We start from the raw sequence: 21030 nt of genomic DNA, 5'->3' as shown, positions 1-21030 counted from the left end.
CCTAAGATTTTACAGCAATGTATTAGAAAAGCTTAGGTATCAGAAATGTTTAAAATCAATCCTAAATTTTCTATGGCAATCACTACAAGCCACTATGAAACTTACATACAATAAAATGAAAAATTTCCTAAGCAAAATCTGAAATCTTGACTAAGTTGGCAATATATTTCTAGAGTTCAGAACATCCCTTTTCCCCTGCCACTCTTCACTGTTCTCATTAAAGATGCCACAGTGCTATGAAAACATGTTTTAAAAAGTCCTAAGGGAGAAGTTTCCTAGGGTCTTTGAAATTCCTCCTTTTCCTATTTCTTTACAGATTTCTAAGACCAACACTGTTCCTATAGTTTCTCAAAAAAGGCAAAAATAAAAATACCCTCTAGGTATAATCTTTCAGTTTCTATTGCACTTCTCAGGTTCTTTTTGGTTTTTGAAACAAATACAAACTGAAATGTACAGCTATATTATTAGCTGGTTTTTATTTTTAGTTAATCTTTTATTGTGAAGAAGTAGATGGAATTTGACTGCTCCACTGCATGTACTTACAAGAATCACTGAAATAACCTGCAAATATTTTTAGTTTGATCTTTTTTCTGGTCTACGTTTTTAAAATTTACCTGTAGACACAAAAAATCACAATCAAACAAAAAAAAAAAAGCCCCAACCAAACAAACAAGAAAAGCATTGTTTCAATTTCTTATATCTATGATAAAAAGCACAGGGCAAGGAGCTAGCACTTAGCTATATGAGAAATTTACTGCAATATAAACCCTGCATCCATTTCTCTCTTTTCAAGCAGATATTTGGATATAATCATTCCAAGTCAGGGATTCCATCATTTTCATCACAAATTCCAGCTGGATTTTAGAATACTTGTTACATTATAATTTTGATTAAGCAGTTAGACATTTGGCCACAGATGAGTCAAAATATTCAGAGATATGGGATCTTGTTACAGGCAGGCTAAAAACTTAGCTTTGAGCGAGTCTGTTGAGTTTAACAGATCCCATTATGAAATCAAGTGTTACTGCACCATCTACTCCCTATAGGAGGAGATGTATGGCCCAGGAGCACTTTTATCAGGTAAGTGATGAGGGATATCAGTTCAAATTCTGTCTCCTGCATATACATGTGTTCCTATATTTTTGTTTCATTTTCTCCTTGACTCTTGCTCCATCCCTAAGACCATTCTTGCTATGCAGGATTATAGTAAGAAATTACCAGAATTTTTCATGTAATCATACCCAAGAGTCTCTCTACAAAGTACTCTCTTGGAAGCACTGAATACCAATGGTAAGAATTGTCCAGCATCAGAACCAGAAAATCCGCTCAGCAGAACCATCTCTGTTTCCAGAAACAGAAACCATGAATTTTTCTAAACACTGCAGCCAGATGTGTGCAAAGATATTGAGCTATTAAATATTCTCCTGCATATTCTTCACTTAAGAAACAACTCTGGTTATGATTGATGTTGATGAAAGGTCATGGACCATAAGCCAGAAGTTTCCATTGTGTGTAGTATCCCTACACTGCTTGCACCAATTTGAATAAGCATGGTCTGCATTTAAAATGCTCTTACAAATACAAAATTATGACAGGTATCAATAACTTACTCTTAAAGTACTTGCTGTATTCTACACCGTTATGGACAACTTAAACTTGGAGCAAAAAGATTTGTGGAAAGGCATATGACCTTCTTCCTACCACAATGGCCATCCCCTAATTAAGCAATGCATCTGATAGTCATTAACAGGAATGAGATAATGAATCACTTTCTCTCTTCTTTGTTAATTTGCTGTAACCAAGCGGCTAATGGATGTCAGAGCTGAGTGATTGCACTGATTATAGTGATTTATAGTTGCAACAAAACAATTTAAAAGCATTCTGATTATTCATGTTAAAGATGCTTTATGTTTTGTTTACTAAATGTTTTATGTTCCCCCTCATGCCCCTCTACACACAATAAGACAGGTCTTGCTGGAAAACTTGAAAGTTCTAAGATTTTTTATTGTTTCAGAGTAAGGCATTTCATTTTGTTTATAAAAAAAAAGTTTACCCAGTAGAAATGAAAAGCCTTAGGGTGGAAAGAAAACTTCAGTGGTGCCTAGTTCAAAAGAAGACGGAAATAAGAGGAAATAAGGCAAACTTCAAGCCACTTACCTTAGGGCTCCCAGTCCCTTCCTCATTCTCTGCAGACACATCAGTAGCCAGTATCTCTGCTTTGATGATATCCAGAGCCCTAAGAATCCAGCTGTGTTGCCGTTTGATTTGCCTCTGTAGTTCCTTCCACTGACTTGCAATCATCTGCAGCATGTCCTTCAGTCCTTCTCCAAAATGAAGGGGGAAAAATAAAAGCTGTAAACTCAACAGCATCTTTAAATATTATCTTTTATTCAAATAATTAGCAGGATATTTAAAATAATAAATGCAATAAGAGTTTTAATGTGTTTTCTCATCAATAAATCCAAGCTTTATTATTGTTCATCCTGCAAAACAATGCTATAGAAACATGCACTTCTTTCAGCCGTCATGTTAAATTTTGACTGAGTTTCAGCTGACAATTTCAAGAGAAAAATTCCACATAAAATGTCATTTCTCTGCAGTAGGGTACACTGGTAATCTCTCCCTCTAATATCCAGTCTTTGTCTTGATACATTTCATAATCTTCCAAAGACATTTTCCTTACCTCCAACTCCTTTAAATATTTCCTGTAATTTACACATTACTGTTTCCTACATCTATGATTGCATGCACTACCCTCCTTAGTTATGGCTTCTCTATCTTTTTGGAACTATACATACAAGCCAGTGATTTCCTACAGCTTTCACGTTACACTGATATGTCTGATGCTGTGAAACAATAGAGGCACGAATATAACATGATGAGAAAACAGTATAGCAAAGAATAACTGCAACCTGGATGAAAAACATGTTAAGTAGGCCAAAATTAAGATGGCATTCCATAGCAGTATATGCTGATTAAAACCCTATTAGCAGACAAGTCACGCAAACATCTAAAAATATAGGAGGTGGTAGGCATAAAGGGAAATCAGTATACCTCTCTCCCTTCTCTCAATTTAAGGCCTCTGAAGAAAAAGAGAAGCCTAACCAAAGGAAAAAGGTATTTTTAATTTTAATCTAGTTCTCATAAATGTATTTAAATCAAGGCAAGAATTAGTTTAAGTGGTAAAATAAAGCTTTAGCAATGCAATTACTCATGCAGAGTATGTAAATACATATATATTTTTGAAATCCTAGTTCATTATCTTAATGTTATTTCCATAGCACCTACATCAAAGAATATGTCAGTGTGAAGTTTTCAGTGATGTGATTTCAATTGAAACTCAGTCGAACAGCAAGACCAAAATAAAATGAACAGACTATTTGCAGGCAGTATTTCATTTTATAAGTATCACTGCATTGTATGCAGTATATGAAACATTTATAAATCTTGAAGGTCAATCTGATAATGTAAATATTAATAATACATAAGGAAGTGAATATATGCAGTAATTTACAGCAATGCTTCTTCATTCTTTAATAGTCTGGAGACATAAAGACTTGCAATATTTCAGAAGGATTTACCTGATTTGTGAGATACAATAAGCTCAAGAAGTTGACGTCCTTCCTCTACCACTGCTTCTTTTAAAGCACAGTGGCTATCTACATTCAACTTAAAACTCTGCAAAAAGAAAAGAAAAGAAAAGAAAAAAGAGAGGGAAAAGAATCTCAGCATCAGACATTGGAGAGGCAGTTATCATAAAACACACATACAAAATTACTTGCTGGTTTTTATCAAGAACCACATCCCAATTCACCCAATAGTCAAACTAATTTGTGATACTAAAAGCTATTGATATTTTGAATCTGGGCTCAAAATGTTTCCATTAGATCAGCAAAGTGCATCTGTGTTGAAACAGCTGACAAATCTAGACATTCATTAGGTTTTATGAAAAGTCACAACCCGTAGGCTATATCTGGAGTAACAGTGTTCTATAAAATACACTAAATTTATGCCACCACATATGAGCTCTGTTTTTTTCAGAGTTCTTTGAAATGTTGGTGATAGCACTATTTATGAAACCATAAAAAAAATTACAGCATTGAATATATTGGCCTTATGTGCACTTATACAAATCTATTAATATTGTGTTCCTGAGTTAACTCTCATATCCATTTTCAAAGAACAAATCAGTCTGCTTTAGATCTCTGCATTCTTAATTTGTAAAGCAACTGTTTTTCAGCATTTTTTTTCCTGATATTTTTAGTAGTCTACAATGGATTTCTGTTTTAACAGTCACTAAAATACTTTATTTCTTTTATAATATAATATAATAATTATTATATTATTTTTAGAAATTACATTATGATCTAGTAATAAAGGAACTGGAAACATGATCTACTTTTTGTTATGCCATTTAATACACCAATGATAATTTGGATAATTTATTTAATCATTTTCCAGACCTTCTCACTATACTTGCCTGTAAGAAAGAGAAACAAAATACAATAGAGAAAAGGATACTTGCTGTATTTAATTATAAATTGTGTGCAGACCTAAATGTATACAGGCAACACATTTTCTCTTTGAAATATCTATGAGAATAAATGGAAACAATATTTGACCACTTGGAAAAAAGAGCTTTTCCTTCTCTTGGGAATAAGTTAACTGGCAGAGATGAAAGGAGACTGCAAGTGCACATTCATAGCTTCTAGTTTTTATAAAACGATACTTCTTCAAATGGTAGTGACCATGCTAGAAATGGAGTGATAGGTACCACAGAATACTCAAAAGCCATCAATTCTTAAGAAAACAACAATTTTCTTTCTTTCCTAACCCTTGCAGTAAGGTTGATTGGCATAGCAAAAAAATAATATTGCCAGAAGAGTTATAAAAAGAGATACTTTTACTGTAGTTTTTCATGGTTGAAAAAGGCACGTTGCTCAGACCGAGTCTTAACAGTCTTAACAGTCTTAACAGTCTTAACAGTCAGGCAGCATTGTACCTGACAGTGACAGAATGTTTTTGAGAATTTTCCATTCAAATAAAAAACAATAAACAGAAATTTTGCTACCTTTAGCATTTTGACTATTCTCCTTGTAGGGACATCCGAATACAGTTTTGTACCAGCTCTTGAACAACTGGGCCAGTCAAGAGAAGTTAAAAAGGAAAAAAGATCCCTCGTTTATGTCTGTCATTTTCTTAAATCTAGAGTTTTATGATCCCAAATCTAGAAGATATTTTTCTTTCATAAGAGCGTGTCTGAACAAGCACTGACAATATTTAATTTACTGTTTACTTAAAACAGGCTTGTACTGAATAGTTTGTAATCATGCACTTCACAGGAAATGCACTATGCGTGTGCCTCACACAGCAAAAGAGAACCTAAAGGACCTGAGAGTAGGTTGTGTAATTTCATATAATTGAAGTTGAGTATAGATGCAGCTGGATGTGGCAGTGTCTCAAGATGATGTGGATGTGTTTGATAGGAAAATTGGAAAAGATGAGGTATTCTCTTTCATTAGGAAAAAAAAAGAGACTTGCTGTCCTAGAAAAGATTCATTTAACATAACGCACCAGATACTACAATACAGCTTGATTTTCAGGTGCACCTATTAACCAGTAATAATGTTAAACTGAAGAAGCAAAATAAGATGAATAAAGATGGGGACAAACTTTTGGTTTCTGACTAGCAATATTCTCCTTGTGCAAAATTCTTATTTTATGGATAAATTATGAGTGGCACAAACTCCATGGACATACATGAAATTTAGCAGAAATAAACTTTTCCCAGCAGAGAGGTGGCATGTCATGGCTTAGCCCTAGCCAGAAACTAAACACTACATAAAGCCTCTCACTTACTCCCCACTCAGTGGGATGGGGAAAAGAATCAGAAGGGTAAAAGCAAGAAAATTTGTGGGTTAAGATAAGCAAAATCTGTGCACACACGGAAAGCAAAATGAAGCACCACATGGGAAGCACCATTTCCCATGGGCAGGCAGGTGTTCAGCCATCCTCAGGAAAGCAGGGCTTCATCACACATAATGGTGACTTGGGAATACAAATGATGTAACTCCAAACATTCCCCCTTTCCTCCTTCTTCCCCCAAATTTAGGTACTGGGTATGATGTAATATGGAACACCCCTTTGGTCACTCAGGGTCAGGTGTCAGCTGTGTCTGTATCCAATCTTTGTGCACTCCCAGCCTACTTGCCAGTGGCACGGCACAAGGATCAGAAAAACCTTGGCTCTGTGCAAGCGCTGCTCAGCAGTGACTGAAACATCCCTGTTTTATCAACACAAATCTATGATAGGGTCCCATGCTACCTACTATGAAGAAAATTAACTCTATCCCAGCCAAAATCAGCACACATTAAAAGGAGGGAACCATTCATATAAGTATAAATAAACAGAAGCGAATGTCATTGATGTAGCATAGTATGAGTTTTGAATTTAGTATTATATATGCATATATAATTTCTAGTAATGTCCTAAGGAAGAAGAACTGGACAAGGAATGGTGGAAGGAATAGTCCTCAATGAATCCTCAAGGTTTCTCCTACATGAGGGGCTGAAAATATGACACATGAAAAAGACAAGGGTTGAAGATGTAACAAGTATTACATGTATATACAATGGAGAAATGCAAATTTGCTCAGCTAAAGATAAAACCAGACCAAATATTTGGAACGAAGGAAGACCTTCAAACACAGAGGTCCTCTCCCATCCTGGATATTTCCTGTTCCCTACCGTTTACTTATGGCGTTTGGAAAATTGTAACTCTAACAGCGTGTGACCTAGGTACTCTGCTCCCCTCCTCCTCTGATCTTTCCTGATAATGAATGGAGCCTTTGCATGTGAAGAGAGGAAAGAAGAGGAGGGAAGTCAATTAATCAAAGCCATTTTTCCAGGCACATTTGCAGCTATAGAGCAGTCTAAATATCACACATGAGCACGTATACATTATGGAAAATGCATGTGCATTGGCCTGACAGCAGCTTTTTAAACAACACATTAATGTCATCCCTAGAACTACAGTGTATGAAATCTAGTTTACAAGCTGCAACAAGAAAAATTTCCAGACAAAGTTCTCTTCACTTTTTGTGATCACCATGTACCTATATATAACTATCAACTGCTCCTTTTAACAAGAAAGGAAAAGTGAAGCAGGAATCATTCAGTTTTGGAAAAGCTACAGCACTATAATAAACAGAATTAGAACTCCACAGTGTAAATGCAATGCGCCAGGAGTGCTATCTTCTGATGATGGCATTGGGCAAAGGAACCCAGCCTTCACAAAATGAAGGTGTCTCCTGACTTTCAGAAAACTTATTGATCCAGAAGATCACAATAGTGCAGAATATCATGGGTTAAAAAAGCAGCACCTCCTGATATATGCTGGACTCTGAACACACTAAAAATAAAAGGGCACTTTCCCAGAATATAATAATCTCTCCCTCATATCTTACTTTTCTGTACAAGTGGGGATATGAAAATTGTGTGAAAAACGATATTTTAAGTTCCCCATAGGATTTATTTTATGGTCGTAGCTACTTAAATTTAGGAAGCCTCTATTGTGTAGGTATCCTACACTGTGCACACACATTGAGCTCTGATATGCAACATTTCACCCTCTGTTCTTATAAAATCAATTATAATTTTGTGAAACATCTACGTCTTCACCTATTCATATCTGCACTAGGGACAGACAACCAGAATTTTTTTGTTGTTGTTGTTTGCAGAGGCAGAGATTTACTAAAAGCATGATTTTTTTCCGAGTCATAATGTATCAGTTGATTGCTTCTAATGTACTGCCTCTGAAACACAAATCATCAACTAGGTATCATGAACCTACAAAGTACACATAAATATAGGTTAGTTTGGATGACACAACAGTTTACACCTATTGCTGGATTAAGACAATGTATTAAAAGAAATATCTTAATTTTCTCAGTTCAGCATACTACTAGAATGTGTGAGGTCCCTGAAACAGAATTTTCTTGAGGTTTATTTTCTATATATTTAAATACCTTTAAGAATAATATTACTGTTTCTAGAGTGTGTATTTTTAGAGCAATTGTACAGACAATTAAAAATTATCTGTCTTGGATTCTATGGTTCCAGAATTTGAAAAAGGAAGACTACTTTAAAATTTCCTAATTGTTTTTTTTGAGAAATCTACATTACTGAAATATGGACTTCTATATTTAGGTATAGTTGCACCTATATTTTGGCTAAGAATGTAGTACTTTTAATTATAACACACACTGTGACAGATATAATTCAATTGTGAAATTTAGAGTGATAGGAACAGTTGCAGGTAGAAAAGATACGGGATATCCACTTCATGTGTCTTAAAGGGAATATGACTTGAAACAATTCCTGAAAAATTATTTTTGTATGCTTAATGTACAGCTACTTTTGCAAGTTTATTGGTCCTGGCACAGTTACCTTCCAACAATTTACTATGAGAAAATACCAAGATATCAAGTTCTGAATGCAGTTTTTGGTCATGGAATGGCAGCTGTCTAATTTCTTCTTCTTCTTTTTCTTTTTTTCCTTGAGCATTTTCGATGACACTGAAAGTCTCTGTTTGGACAGTGCCTATTATTTAAGTTAAGAATTTGAGTTAATAATTTAAGTTAATAAGTTGAGTTAATAACCTAATAAGCTATGTAATAACCTAGTGGTATTTTCAGGCTCCTGAATACTACCTTCCAATGACATACAGTAAATCAAAAAAAGAACTACTATGTAAGTTGTCCTTATAATAACATGGAAATGGTTATACATTTAGCTTCTAGTTAAGCCTCATTTTTTTTAATTAAGCTATCTTTGTATTACATAAGCACCACAAGGATATGTTTTCCTTGGAACTAAATATTACATGTGAAATGTTTTCCATCAACGTCTCCTTTGTTCATGTTTTCCATAAAATCAAGGCTTCTAAAAAGAATTTTTTATTCTCTTCTCTTAATCTGTATTTTCAGCTGACACTCCACCTGCTAAACAGGACACAAGCACTATGGAAATGCTTTATGCAGCATTATAGCCAAGGCTGAGCCTTACAATAGCAGAGATTCTACCTTTGCTTTTTAAGAAGAGCATGAAGAATCCTCCTCTAAAGCAGCAGCACCCACTACGTGTTTTCTTCCATTTCTGAAACTAAGAACTTGCCCTCCCTATAGCAATGATGACCAAGGAGCCAATTATCACCAAATGCTAAGCAAACCTTTAAGTCCAAATGCAACATGACCATCATTTGCTTTAGATGAACCACACATTTTCTTCTGTAACTAGTGGAAACTTAGATATTTTTTAAGAGTGAATAGTTAGTGGAAAGCAGATTTGGTCTTCTATCCTCTGCAACAATGAGAAGACTTTAAAAGACAAAAATATTTTTAGTTTCTCTGGGGGAAATTCCTTCCACTGGCCTCTGTAGGCAGATAAAAATGGGCAAAATAACTATATCACTTTTTATGTTGGTTCACAATACCAGATTATAATCTAAAATGCCTTTAAAATTGACATAAAATTGGGAGCCTCACTACTGAAATCCCGTAATCATCATGACATATGGGCATTGTGCTACTGAAGATGTAGATCAGATGTAAGATGGTTTGACTGCTCAGATAATTTCTCTCTGTAATTTTTTCATTCATCTAAACATAATAATAATTGAACATGCTGGGATCAAAGTGGTTAGCAATGAGCTAACTATAGTAACCCTGGGAATGATTTTACCTTCTGATGACTAATAGGCATTCTCCATCTTTCATTTGATCAGAATATACTGTTTGTCTGGGAGGAATCAACCACATTTATGAGGAGACAAACTGTTGGGAGTTTAGTGAAGAGCAAGCAAAATTTGTTTAAAAGTGGAAATGTTGGAACAAGTAAGAAATAAACAAGTCGGACTAAGTCTTGATTGAGAGAAAGGTCCTGTCTTGTTTTGTCTGTTTTGTATTTCATTAATCTGAACACCAAGCAGAAAAAAAGACTTAGTACAGTATCAGAGGGCACTGTAGATAGGACTAATGGAGTTAAATTAAGAAGGAGAAAATTTAAGATAAATATGAAATTTCCCATGAAAATCAGCTCTATTAGATTGTATAATAACCTCCTAAGGGAAACAGTGAAAACTCAGATCCCTTGAAACCATTAAATCTAGACAGGATAAAAATGTGGGAGCAAGGGCTGCAAATGTACTGACAGAGCAATAGTAACATAGCTGTGTCATATGCTCACAGAATTTGGGCTGGCAAAACTAAAGACAAAGAGGCAGGCTCTATTCCAGCAGCCCTTCAGTAATTCAAACTTCTGTAAAATCACCTCACCCCTTTCTTCTCCATCACAGCTTCTGCCATCCCAGTACTAAACCATCAATAGTTTTTTTTTTTTTCCCTTTGTTACATCTTAAACATGAATAACCTGATCTTCCTCACATTAAATGCTTTAGGTCCCTCAGTTTCTGTTTCTCTCCTCATCATGTTTGTCATTTTTTAGGTAATTTAGCTAAGTTTTAAATGCATAATTTTAGATGTGGAGAAAAAGGATAGTTAGCCCTACTCTCCAGGATGCCTATCTTGCAGATTTAGAAGACATAGAGGCTATTTTTTGAGATATTTTTTATTTCAAACTCATGTGAATTCTTCTGCTGCCAGCTCTAATTTATTTTCTGTTTCACTATGTAAATTTCTCTTTGATTGTGTCTGTCCAAACATTTTTCATTGTCAAAAAAAGTTCACATGTCGCTTCCTAAATCGAATCTCCGTTTGTCTATTATCAAGAGACAACAAGGAAGAACACAGGCAGGAAATGGCATGGGTAAAATTGCTATACAGTGAAACAATTGCTAAGTTGCCATAATCATGGTGAATTGCACACGAAGCCCACTGTATACAATTGTCCTTAATCATTCCTTGCCTTCTTGAGATACTCGGAAAATAATCTGCAGAAACCACAGTTTTCTGACATGTTGTTCTATCTTATCTTACACATTTCTAGGTACATCTTTTCCACCCAGAAACACATGTCCAAAAGCTATTGAATCAAAATATGTCCAAGTTGTATTGTCTTACCACATGCAATAAAAAAACCAACCATGACATAACAGCTTTCCAAACCAAAGATGAATTCATGGGGTATAGCAGCCTTGGCAAATATGGAGTTACCAAGGGGAAAATAACTTACACATGTATATTATTTAAATCTTATTTCAATTCACTTACTATCAGACCAAAATTAACTCTCTGGAATTAAATAACACTATGTAGTTTTAAAACAATTATTGAAAGATTTTAGTTTCAGGGGAATATGAAGGAGATGTAATTTGTTTTATATATGCACAGACAAAAGGTTTCATGCAATTTAAAGGTGAACTAAAATTCCTTCTTAGCAAAATATAGCTAATAAATTAAGATCCCATATTTTTTAACCCAATTCATTTTGAACATTAAGAAAAGGAAAAAAGTAAGTATTATAGAAGATGCAAATAAAAATATTTACCAATCAAAACCTCCATTAATTTCCTGTATTGTCTATATTTCTCCTGAATGCTTTGGAATTCCAAACATCAAAATACAGACAGTAATTGTGTTACTTTGAGTACTTAAAATATGAATGATATTATACCTCTGAGTAACATAGCACAGAACCATGGGAGTGGTCAATAGCTCTTGGCAGTTAAGTAAAAAAAAAATTTAAATGTTGCTGCAAGTGTGTTTGTTTGTCCTTTGAGATGCTGGCATTATATTTTTTAATGATTTACAAGCTTCAGGTTTTATAAAAATTAATTTAATTTCATTACCAAAAACAAATTACTGATTGCATCTATATTGATAATACCAGCATAACAATACTAAAATTTCAGGCAATAGCATGCATTTTAATAGACAAAAAATTTACAATTAACAGAGTTCCTACATAAGCATGATGCAGTTCATTTATAAAATAAACATTAATTCCAAATAATTTTGAAGGTGTTTTAAAAGTTGTTACAATGATAAATTTGTGTAAAGAGCATGACCACGTTGTCATGTATAAAGCTACAAAGCCTCTAAGTCACAGTCTATGTGAAATACTTTTCACTGAAATTTTTGTATTAGGTTAGTGCCTAGAATTTTATATTCGTGATTTAATTTCATTATATTATTATAGTCACTGAACCTCCATATGCAAATAATGTCTTATGCAGGCCAAACACACAACAAGCACAGTGGAATCCCTTTCACCACTCAGACTTACGGTATCTCCATTTTGGGATACCTCAGGACCTAAAAGTTTTACAGTTTTGGATAGTGAGAATTGAGAGGGAATGAACATTTGCAACACTGCCAAATCAAGTTACCCTGCCTTGTTCTGCTTTACCAACAAGTGAAAATTAATTTAAAAATTTTCCAAAATCTAAATTCTTACTTTTTAAACCTCAAATATCATGCATAAAAAAACCCCAAAACAACAGAGCACTGCATTTGTTCTTGAGGCGCAGAACATACACTATACTTTCATACATGTAGAATACAAGACTTCAAAATCCTCTCAAGTGAGAGAGTTCAGATTTTGAACGTTACAATTTCCCTTTTCCTTCAGTAGAAGAAGCAAAGCTATTTTAGGATCCTAATATGCTCTGCCTTTGGTTTAATGCCTCCTCTGTCTAGAGAGGCCCTAGTCCTTTCCTTTGCAAAACTGTGTAAATCTGGGGGTAGCAAAGACTGTGCTGAGAAGGTTTGAACCAATTGAAAACCAAAGGAAATGCAATATTCTTTCATTGTTGTTGTTGTTGTTTAATTTGCAGCTGTACAAAGTACCTACACACGAATAGGTATCTACAAATATGAAAGGATAGAAAAAAAGTAGTACCTGAAAGAGTATCAAGTGTCTAGGAAAATTACAAAGAAACTATTTCTTATACTAGAAGCTTGCAGAAAATAAACCTCTGGAGTGGGACTGTATGTAGAGGAAGACAGTAAATGGACATTCCCTTCCTTTGTTAAAAAACACATATAGCAATAACAGATCCAAATCATAATAGATGTAATTCTGTATTCCTAGGACCATAACCATGGCCCACTCTTTCTCCTTACAAAGAGATTTGGTTCAGCTTTTCTTCATTGCATGATCTGATGGGAAACATCTTTATCTAAAGTGCAGTACTTTTGTATTGGTCAGGACAGCAGTGATAATATTAGAAGGGTAATATACCTGGATGTTCATTCTCATATACCTGCTTTTACTCTTCCTTAGTCACCAAAAATGTTTTTTAAATTTGTAGAACAGTCCAAACTGTTAAAAACCTCTATTTTTCCCACAGCCAGCAACTTACAGTGTCTGGATTCAGACTACAATACAGGTGGAGTCAAATGTATTAAAATGACAGCAACATTTCCTCTGCTTTAACTCAAGAAAAAGAAAATTTTACATAGAGGTTATTTGGTTTACAGATTTTAAAATCTGAATAATAGTCAAGACTGACAATATACATGTATTCTGTTTGTTTAAGTTTCCTGTCTTACTTCCTATTAAATAGGTTTTTTTGCCTGTGAAATCTGCTGAGTTTAGTCTATATCTCTGATTAGCATGTTCTGCAGACTGCTTCCTATGGAAAAGGACATATATTCAGGAACCCATGCATACCCATAATGCCTTTCAACATAAAAGAAACACCATAAAATTTTAAAATTCAAACTAACACTAGGTTAAACAAATCCAAATCAAAATCCTTAGCAAAACAAAATATTAGGCCACTCATGGTGCTCACTCCTTAGTGCCATCATCCTGCAGAAAGTATTCTATATTTTGAGGGAATTATCTAAATTAGCTGCCATGCACATTGGAAATTCCCATATAGCAAAAGTACAATACATAACTTAGCTATTTCAGAGGCTTTAATACCTTTAATAAAATTACCATTACCACTGCTACCACAAAGACAGTTGGTAGATTAGCCCAAGGCATCTGTATTTAACCTTATTTTCAATAAGAATAGATATTTAATACTTCTCTAAACTGACATTTTTCAGAAAATGAGATTTTCCAGGGAGATGAGAGTGATTTTTTCAGACATAGCAGTCTTGTTAGAAGCAGACAGTCAGGTATCATGAAATACCACTGAAGCATCATTACTTCACCAACACAGTTTCTTAAATGTGAAAATACAATCTATTTTCTGTATGAAGGCATTTGCTGTTTACAGCTCAGAAAGTGCTGAGCCATTATGTGGCCAGAAACATTTATAATGTAGACAGAAAAATTCTTATTTCACTTCTCTTTGGATAATAAAACTCAAACCCCCTGTATCCTAAGAAGAATTTGGTTCTGAATGGAGATGACATCTAAACTTTGTGGGTAAACTAGTGTGAATCAACTTGTCTAATTTGTTTTGAAATACTAATGATGCTTGCTCTATAATATTTTTAGAACAAGTAAAGTAAATATGGTGACCGAGAAGGTTAATATAATAAACTGATTCTGGGCTAAAAAGGATTTTAATGTGGCACAAAGCTTGTGACTAAATTGGAGTAAATATTACTGACAGAGATCTGAAAAGAAAACTAAGAAATTACTATTCATGGAAATTATCAGTCAGCATATCCAAACCACACTTTTTGCTGCAAAAACTACATGCAGTCCTCACCACTTGTGTTTTTTACAGAAAAATATTTGCTATTCTAGTTTCAGCTAAACAGAACATACATTTTTGCCTAAAAAGACCAAGAAGCAAGGACAGCCTTACTGGACAAAAACAGACAAAAAAATGCTTGAGTACTAATTCCAAAATTCTAAGACTTTACCTTAGTTAGTTTTATCTCTACTGAAAAATTGTTGTTTACCAACATCTAGTAACAATGCAAGAAGTATTTAAAAAGTTGCACCTAAGTAAGTGTAAATTATGACATTTTTCATTTGCAGGATCCCATTTAAAATTCTTGTATTCCCCAGCCTAAATTATGACTCCAGACAAATGGCTTAGTACAATGACCTAAGTGCACACCACACTACAGTGCACAAGTAGGAGCTGTGCAGCAACAAAAAAACAAAGTACTGTGTTAAGACTACAGAATTAGTAGACTACAGAATTAGAAGACTATAGAATTAGAAGACTACTAAAAAGGTAAGACTACAGAATTAAAAGGTACGGGCCTCAGCAAATATATACAGTGCATTTTGTCTAAACCTTTTCCTCAGCAGATCTTCACAGCAGCTAGCTTACTTCTTTACTGTGCTAAAACAATGTATCGTATCAGGCAATGGATAAAGTTAAATGTCTTTTTTAGCAAACTAAAATGGTCAAGAGATACATGATGAATTCTTGTTTGTCAAGCTGGTTAGAAAGTCTGCTTGGTTTTACAAGCACAGCAGTACCACCTAGACAGATGCTTTTAGCTCATAAGCTGCCTTCAGGACACTGTTTTTGATGAAAACTGATTTGCGTACCACCAAGTCTATGCTTAGAGTCTGCTAGTAGCTGATTTTGATCAGGGTGCCAATGGGCAAGAATCAGCATAACAGAAAAGGAGAGATACAAAAGATAAAGTGAATCAGAAACCATTTTCACAAGTTCCTTTTTGCTAAGGTAAATGAAGCTATCTTTTCATTAGGAATTGATTTTAACGTAATTGTTCGAAAAATACAAAACCTGCTTCATTTTTTCTCTAACAGGGCTGACTGAGACCTTTGTGAAAAAGTAGATTTTTGCTGAAAAACACGCCTGTTTTATGAAAACATATTAGTGTTTTCGACATCTGCTGGCTTGGGTGGCTGCCTGCAGAGTGCCAGATGTTCAAGGGGTGCCTGCTCCATGTCAGCTCTTCCATATGAATGGGAAGCCCACACAGCTCCCAAATCAGTTTAACCAACATTACTGAGTTGTGAAGACCTGTAAAATTGAAAGAATAATTTCAGTCACCATTCCAGGGATCTCTGAGAGCATTTTCATTTATAGATTTGTGCTTTGGTGTTATCTAAAATGAAGCATATAGCAACTTTTGTTCTGCAGAACATTAGGGATCTTGGTTTTAAAATTTGCAAGAAAGCTGTTCTCTAGGCTGAAGATTGTCTATTATAGCACACATTCAGGATGTAGACTACCTTCCAATATGTAGAAAAAAATCATACTCTTTAGCAAAATTTGTGGTTTCTCATCGTGGCAAAATCTATGGAGTTTAAGTTGCAACTGTGATTTAAAAATGAAATTCCCAGAGGTCTTACAGTTAAAAATCATAATTGTGGTGTATTTGGGTATCAGGCCTGTGCTTGTGTGCACACCAGTGCATTTAGTTATAAATTCCCTTGGTGGCCCAAGAACTTCCCAGGTAGTCTCTGTGCAGACGAGATAATTGGGAAAAACAGACTGAACTGAGGAGAGGCTGCCTTCCACCTTCACCACAGTGTGCTTCACTGTTTCAGGAGCTGTCCAGGTGGAACTTCAGACACTTACAGAGATACCTCTGCAGGCAGTTCTTGCTGAGCCAAGAGCAATAGACAAACACTATTTGTGTGCTTCAAAGTGTTGATTAACATCTTTCTGGACAGTATTGCCAGGCCAGGTATAAGAATTAACAAGAACAAGTGTTTGGGGAATTGTACCAATTTAAGCTGATGTCATGCTATGACACTTGTAATAGAGACTTGCATTTCCATCCTGTTCAAAAGATTTGACTCCTTATGTGAGCATTATTTTATGCAAAGATTTTCATAAGTTTATGCTGTAGGTTTCTAGTGATGCCTTTTTTTTTTTAAACACACTCTATTTATGTGTCTGTGCCACACCATTTCTTGAAATGTCAAAGACAGAGACAAGCAAGGCAGAGTAGGGAGAGATTTTAAAATTCAAACTTTTATCAACAGTTTACATTGGAATCCTAAAGTGACAACCTACAATTTTACATACTGAAAAATTTGGGAGATGTTCACAACCTTCTCCTTGTCACCTGTGCAGAACTTTTCCCAACCAATGACAAAGGGAACAGGTGCATTTTTTGTGTTTTCTTGCTCCTCTTATTTTCTTTTCTTAAATTTTGACAGAAGAGATTTCATTCATAAATGCAAAATATTCTCCCTTTATGGCACTAATTTTGTCATCACAACAAATGTATTTCAAAGACATCAGCATCACAGTTCACAGAATTGGTAAGTTGTGCCAAAGGTAAGGATATGTCTCTACAAATAAAAATACTTATCTACACCAGGATAATACACTCCTTCTATGATGAGAAAACCTGCACCAGTGAGGAAACAGTTATGAGATATGCTGGTGTAGACGTATTACATAGGAAACAACCAAGACATTTTCTTTGTTTTCCCAGCTAGTTTATTACCCGTATCTGTATCAAAAACCCATAAGTCTGGAACCTAATCTTGTAAAGTTCTAAGTCCTTTTTTTCAGCATATCTTAGGTGAGTCTGACATGTATAACCTGACTGGCAAAAGAAGAAAATGAGAAGTGTAAGTCCCTCACACAAACCATGATCACCATGGCCTTACAATTCTCAATTAAGGGAAATTTCAACAGTAAGCTTAACATGAATTGAAGTTCATATACTTCTGTTTAAACACAGATTAGGATGTCTGACAGATAAAAGCCACTGAAAAGCTGACAATCTAGTTGATACAAGTAACTATCTTCCATGCTACAAAATGCTCTGTATTTTCTGCTGTGTAGAAATAATAGCATACATTTTCTGAAATCCAAGAAGCAAAACTCAGTTATGTTTTTTTTCAGTTTATTCAGTGGTGTTTTCACTGGATATAGATGCCATAAATTAATTAAAATATTATCAAATAGAAACTGAACCATTCTTTAGATATTTTATTTCTGCAGTGAAGTAAAATAATCCTCAGTTATTTTCATAACATAATGATCCTGAAGCATATGAGGAGTTTTTTACCCCAGACACACAGAGGGAGTCTAACTGACAAGGGAAAGGGAGGTTGTACAAGTGCCCACATATTCATTTATTCAGTCTATCTCTAGCAATGATGAAGTTGCCTCTGAGCTACTATTCCACATTCCCGTCTGATATAGATGGGTTTGGCCTCACCTCCCCAAGAACCACATGGCAAAGCTGGAAGTAATTTGTCTGCCTGTGAGCTACTGTGCTCCTCCCCTTGGAATAAAGGGGAAAGGAAACTGATTGTGAAAGTTACTGAGCCTGGTGATTGCCCTTTTACCTGGAATATGTTTCTTTTAATCCAGGCAAGAGTGAAAATTGCGATTCTACTCATAAAAGCTTCTCATCAAAAGTTTCATGTCGCAGAGTACAAAGAAAACATACTGAAGTGACCAATACCTTTCCTGAGGTCTGATTTCACCATGTGCTCTGTGCCTTCAGAGCATCTGTAAGCACAATGGGAATCATGGGACTGAGTGTGTGCAGAAGGCAAGGCAAAAATCTGAACTCTGCCACGAAACACAAAATCTGCAACATAACGAAAAATGAAGTGTCGTCATACTGCATTTGTTAGACCACCACAATGGGCACAGTGATGGCACATAGGCACTACTGCAGCAGAAATGTTTAAGGACAAAAGACACGAGAGCTTTCTGTATAGCTGAAATCCTGAAGACAGTTTTCAGTTTGGTTTTAACTGTATATGTAGTTGATGTATAGTTAATTAATTTAATAATGGTCACCCCAGTATTACAGTAGGGATTAAGATGACATTTTTTCCTGTAATGCATCACGTGACTTCCTGGGACGGTCAAATAATTTTCTACCATAAGATTATCAGAGACTGGAAATGATGCTGAGCTCTGAGGGTTGATGATCTGATGTGGACTCAGCTAATGTACTGTTTCATATAGCTGGGATGTCTAGGTCATTGGCTCAGAGCAGTGCTAGCACCACATTTTCTTCCATTTCATACTGGTAAGAACCAACCTAAGATTTTGGCAGAAAGAAAGGAAATTTCTTAGTTTAAATTTCTGTACTTTTCTTATTTTCCTTTTACCAGCTAGAGTAGTTTACCTATCAAGATACCTACCCATTGAACAGCACACATTGAGCTCTGTTTTCTACCTACAGTATAAAATCTGTGTTAATTAAATGACAGAAATGCACATCAAGTACAATAATTGAAGTAACTATTTCAAATATTTTATTTAAATGACACTGTGCTATGCTAAAACTGTGGGAGAGAAATAAGAGTTCCTCACTAATAACACTTTCATTAACGTTACAGTGTAGTAGAAATCCTAGAATGATCAGCAGAAAAAAATATATTTTCTTCTCTTGTTATTGTCTTTTCTTTCAGTTTGGATATAAATTCTGAATCGTAACGTGATTCTGCCTTTTAATTTAATTTTTACAAAGTTATCAGTACATATTTCAAGTACAGAAAATAATGTGCTGGTATTTTCATTAAAATAAACTGCAATGCTGCAAATCTTGCATTAAAATATAGATGCACACTAGTAATTAAAAAATAATAATCAAATGAAAAGCACAGCAGAACACTTCAATTACTGATAGCAATCATAGAATAATCTTGTCTCACCAAGTGTGTCTCCAGGTACAGTTTAAGGCTGTCTGTCTCTGCTTTAGGAGGAGTCCAGTTCTCTGTTGTTTCCATGGCTTCATTTAACCAGTGAATGAATTCGTCCAGCTTGCTTACAAACCCCTTACCATGTAAGAAAAAAGAAAGAACAAGCACATTTGTTAGCAAAATAGCAATGTGAAAAATGTATGCTCAATTTAAATTTTTTTTTTTAAGACAAAAGAGTAAGATTTTACCTCTTAAAACCTAAAACAAACAAACAGACAAACAAACAAACAAAACAATTAGAGAGTAGTCTTCTGGTAACTGAGTAGGCAGAACAGTTTCTGGGAATAATCCAATGGGATATTTTGGGACAAGACAATGTGGGATCCATATGACTGTGATGAAATAGAGAAGACAGCGAAGTTTTAGAGAATATGAGGGAGAGATATAAAAAGCCTCATAGAAATTATAATGAAAATTGAGCTTAAGACCTTGCACTGGGCAGACCGGGTGTACTATGAGCACTGAATGTTGACAAAAGGACTGAATAAAGCTGCATTAACAAAGTATACACAGCAGACTGGGGAAGAAATTACTCGTCAGAACTTGGGTGTTGTGATTCCTCTTTTGGTTCGTAGCATGAGACTCAGAGAGAGGAAATCAAACAGTAGATGAGGCAGAATATATAGCATTTAATATAAATATTGCTGATTGCATGTGAGCCACACAGATGGTGCTCCGGAGAAGACAGGAGCTCCTGCTTCTCAGGAGCACCATTTATTTCAAGATTAGTACCAATTATATTGTCTGATTAAAAATAGTGCCCCTGAATTTACATGATTGGATGATTCTATAGGCACATACTGAGTACAGATAATTTTAACGAAGTCTTATCCACCACAAAGCAAGAGAGTAAATGGAATAAACTGACCGTGATGTTTATAAGCACCCTGAAAATTAACTCTGAAGAGGAATGTGCATCTATTACAAGCATTGTAAGACTAGATTAAGTTAGGTCTAATACTGGTTATATTATTAGTCATTAGCTATGAATTTCCAGCATAGTGAGAATTTTTATTTCCAGTTGGGTAACAAATCAGTATACACACTCAGTACCTAAGTCTCACCACTCAATCTATTAAATGATTTCTGATAATTATTAGTACATTCAGATAGCTGAAAGCAACCTAAGCATAGAAATTTTAAACATCCCTAAGTGTCTCAGGAGCCCTAATCCTCTTCTCCAAAGTTGCACATGAGACTGAAATTCTAAACAAGACAAAAAGTAGTCTGAGCAGTAGGTGCAGTAGTAGCACCTAGCAACAATAGTTGTGTTATTTAAAGTGCAATGGTAATAACTCAGACCAAGCAGAACCACACTTCCTTCAAAATTCAAGGTAGAAGAATCATTTTGGTCCAGCACTGCCAAGAATCAGGGTCCAGCCACCAGCCCTTGGCTCCCAGGTGAAGCAGCAGTGCTTCTAAACCAAAGCTAGAGTGTGGCAGGAAGCTGCAGCGTATACTGAAGGCGTGACAGAACCCACTGCAGCAT

The 21030-nt window shown here is 35.1% G+C and overlaps 1 protein-coding gene across 3 annotated transcripts in view; it reads right to left on the bottom strand.

The window, feature by feature from the left end:
* Positions 1-21030, bottom strand: part of AKAP6 (A-kinase anchoring protein 6) — a 208238-nt gene that overhangs the window by 127611 nt on the left and 59597 nt on the right. For 2 of the 3 annotated variants that reach the window (XM_058849044.1, XM_058849064.1), the window contains exons 5-7: positions 19494-19616; positions 3582-3678; positions 2158-2324 (exon numbers count right to left, since the gene is read on the bottom strand). In XM_058849044.1, coding sequence (XP_058705027.1) covers positions 2158-2324; positions 3582-3678; positions 19494-19616 — 387 coding nt within the window. The remainder of the gene's footprint in view (positions 1-2157; positions 2325-3581; positions 3679-19493; positions 19617-21030) is intronic. The other variant, XM_058849055.1, reaches the window with a different exon arrangement.

This window comes from Poecile atricapillus, chromosome 1 (genome assembly GCF_030490865.1).
Source record: "Poecile atricapillus isolate bPoeAtr1 chromosome 1, bPoeAtr1.hap1, whole genome shotgun sequence".
In the NCBI taxonomy this organism is placed as follows: domain Eukaryota; kingdom Metazoa; phylum Chordata; class Aves; order Passeriformes; family Paridae; genus Poecile; species Poecile atricapillus.
The sequence above is the reverse complement of the archived record's forward strand: the minus strand, read 5'-3'. Positions and strand labels throughout refer to the sequence as shown.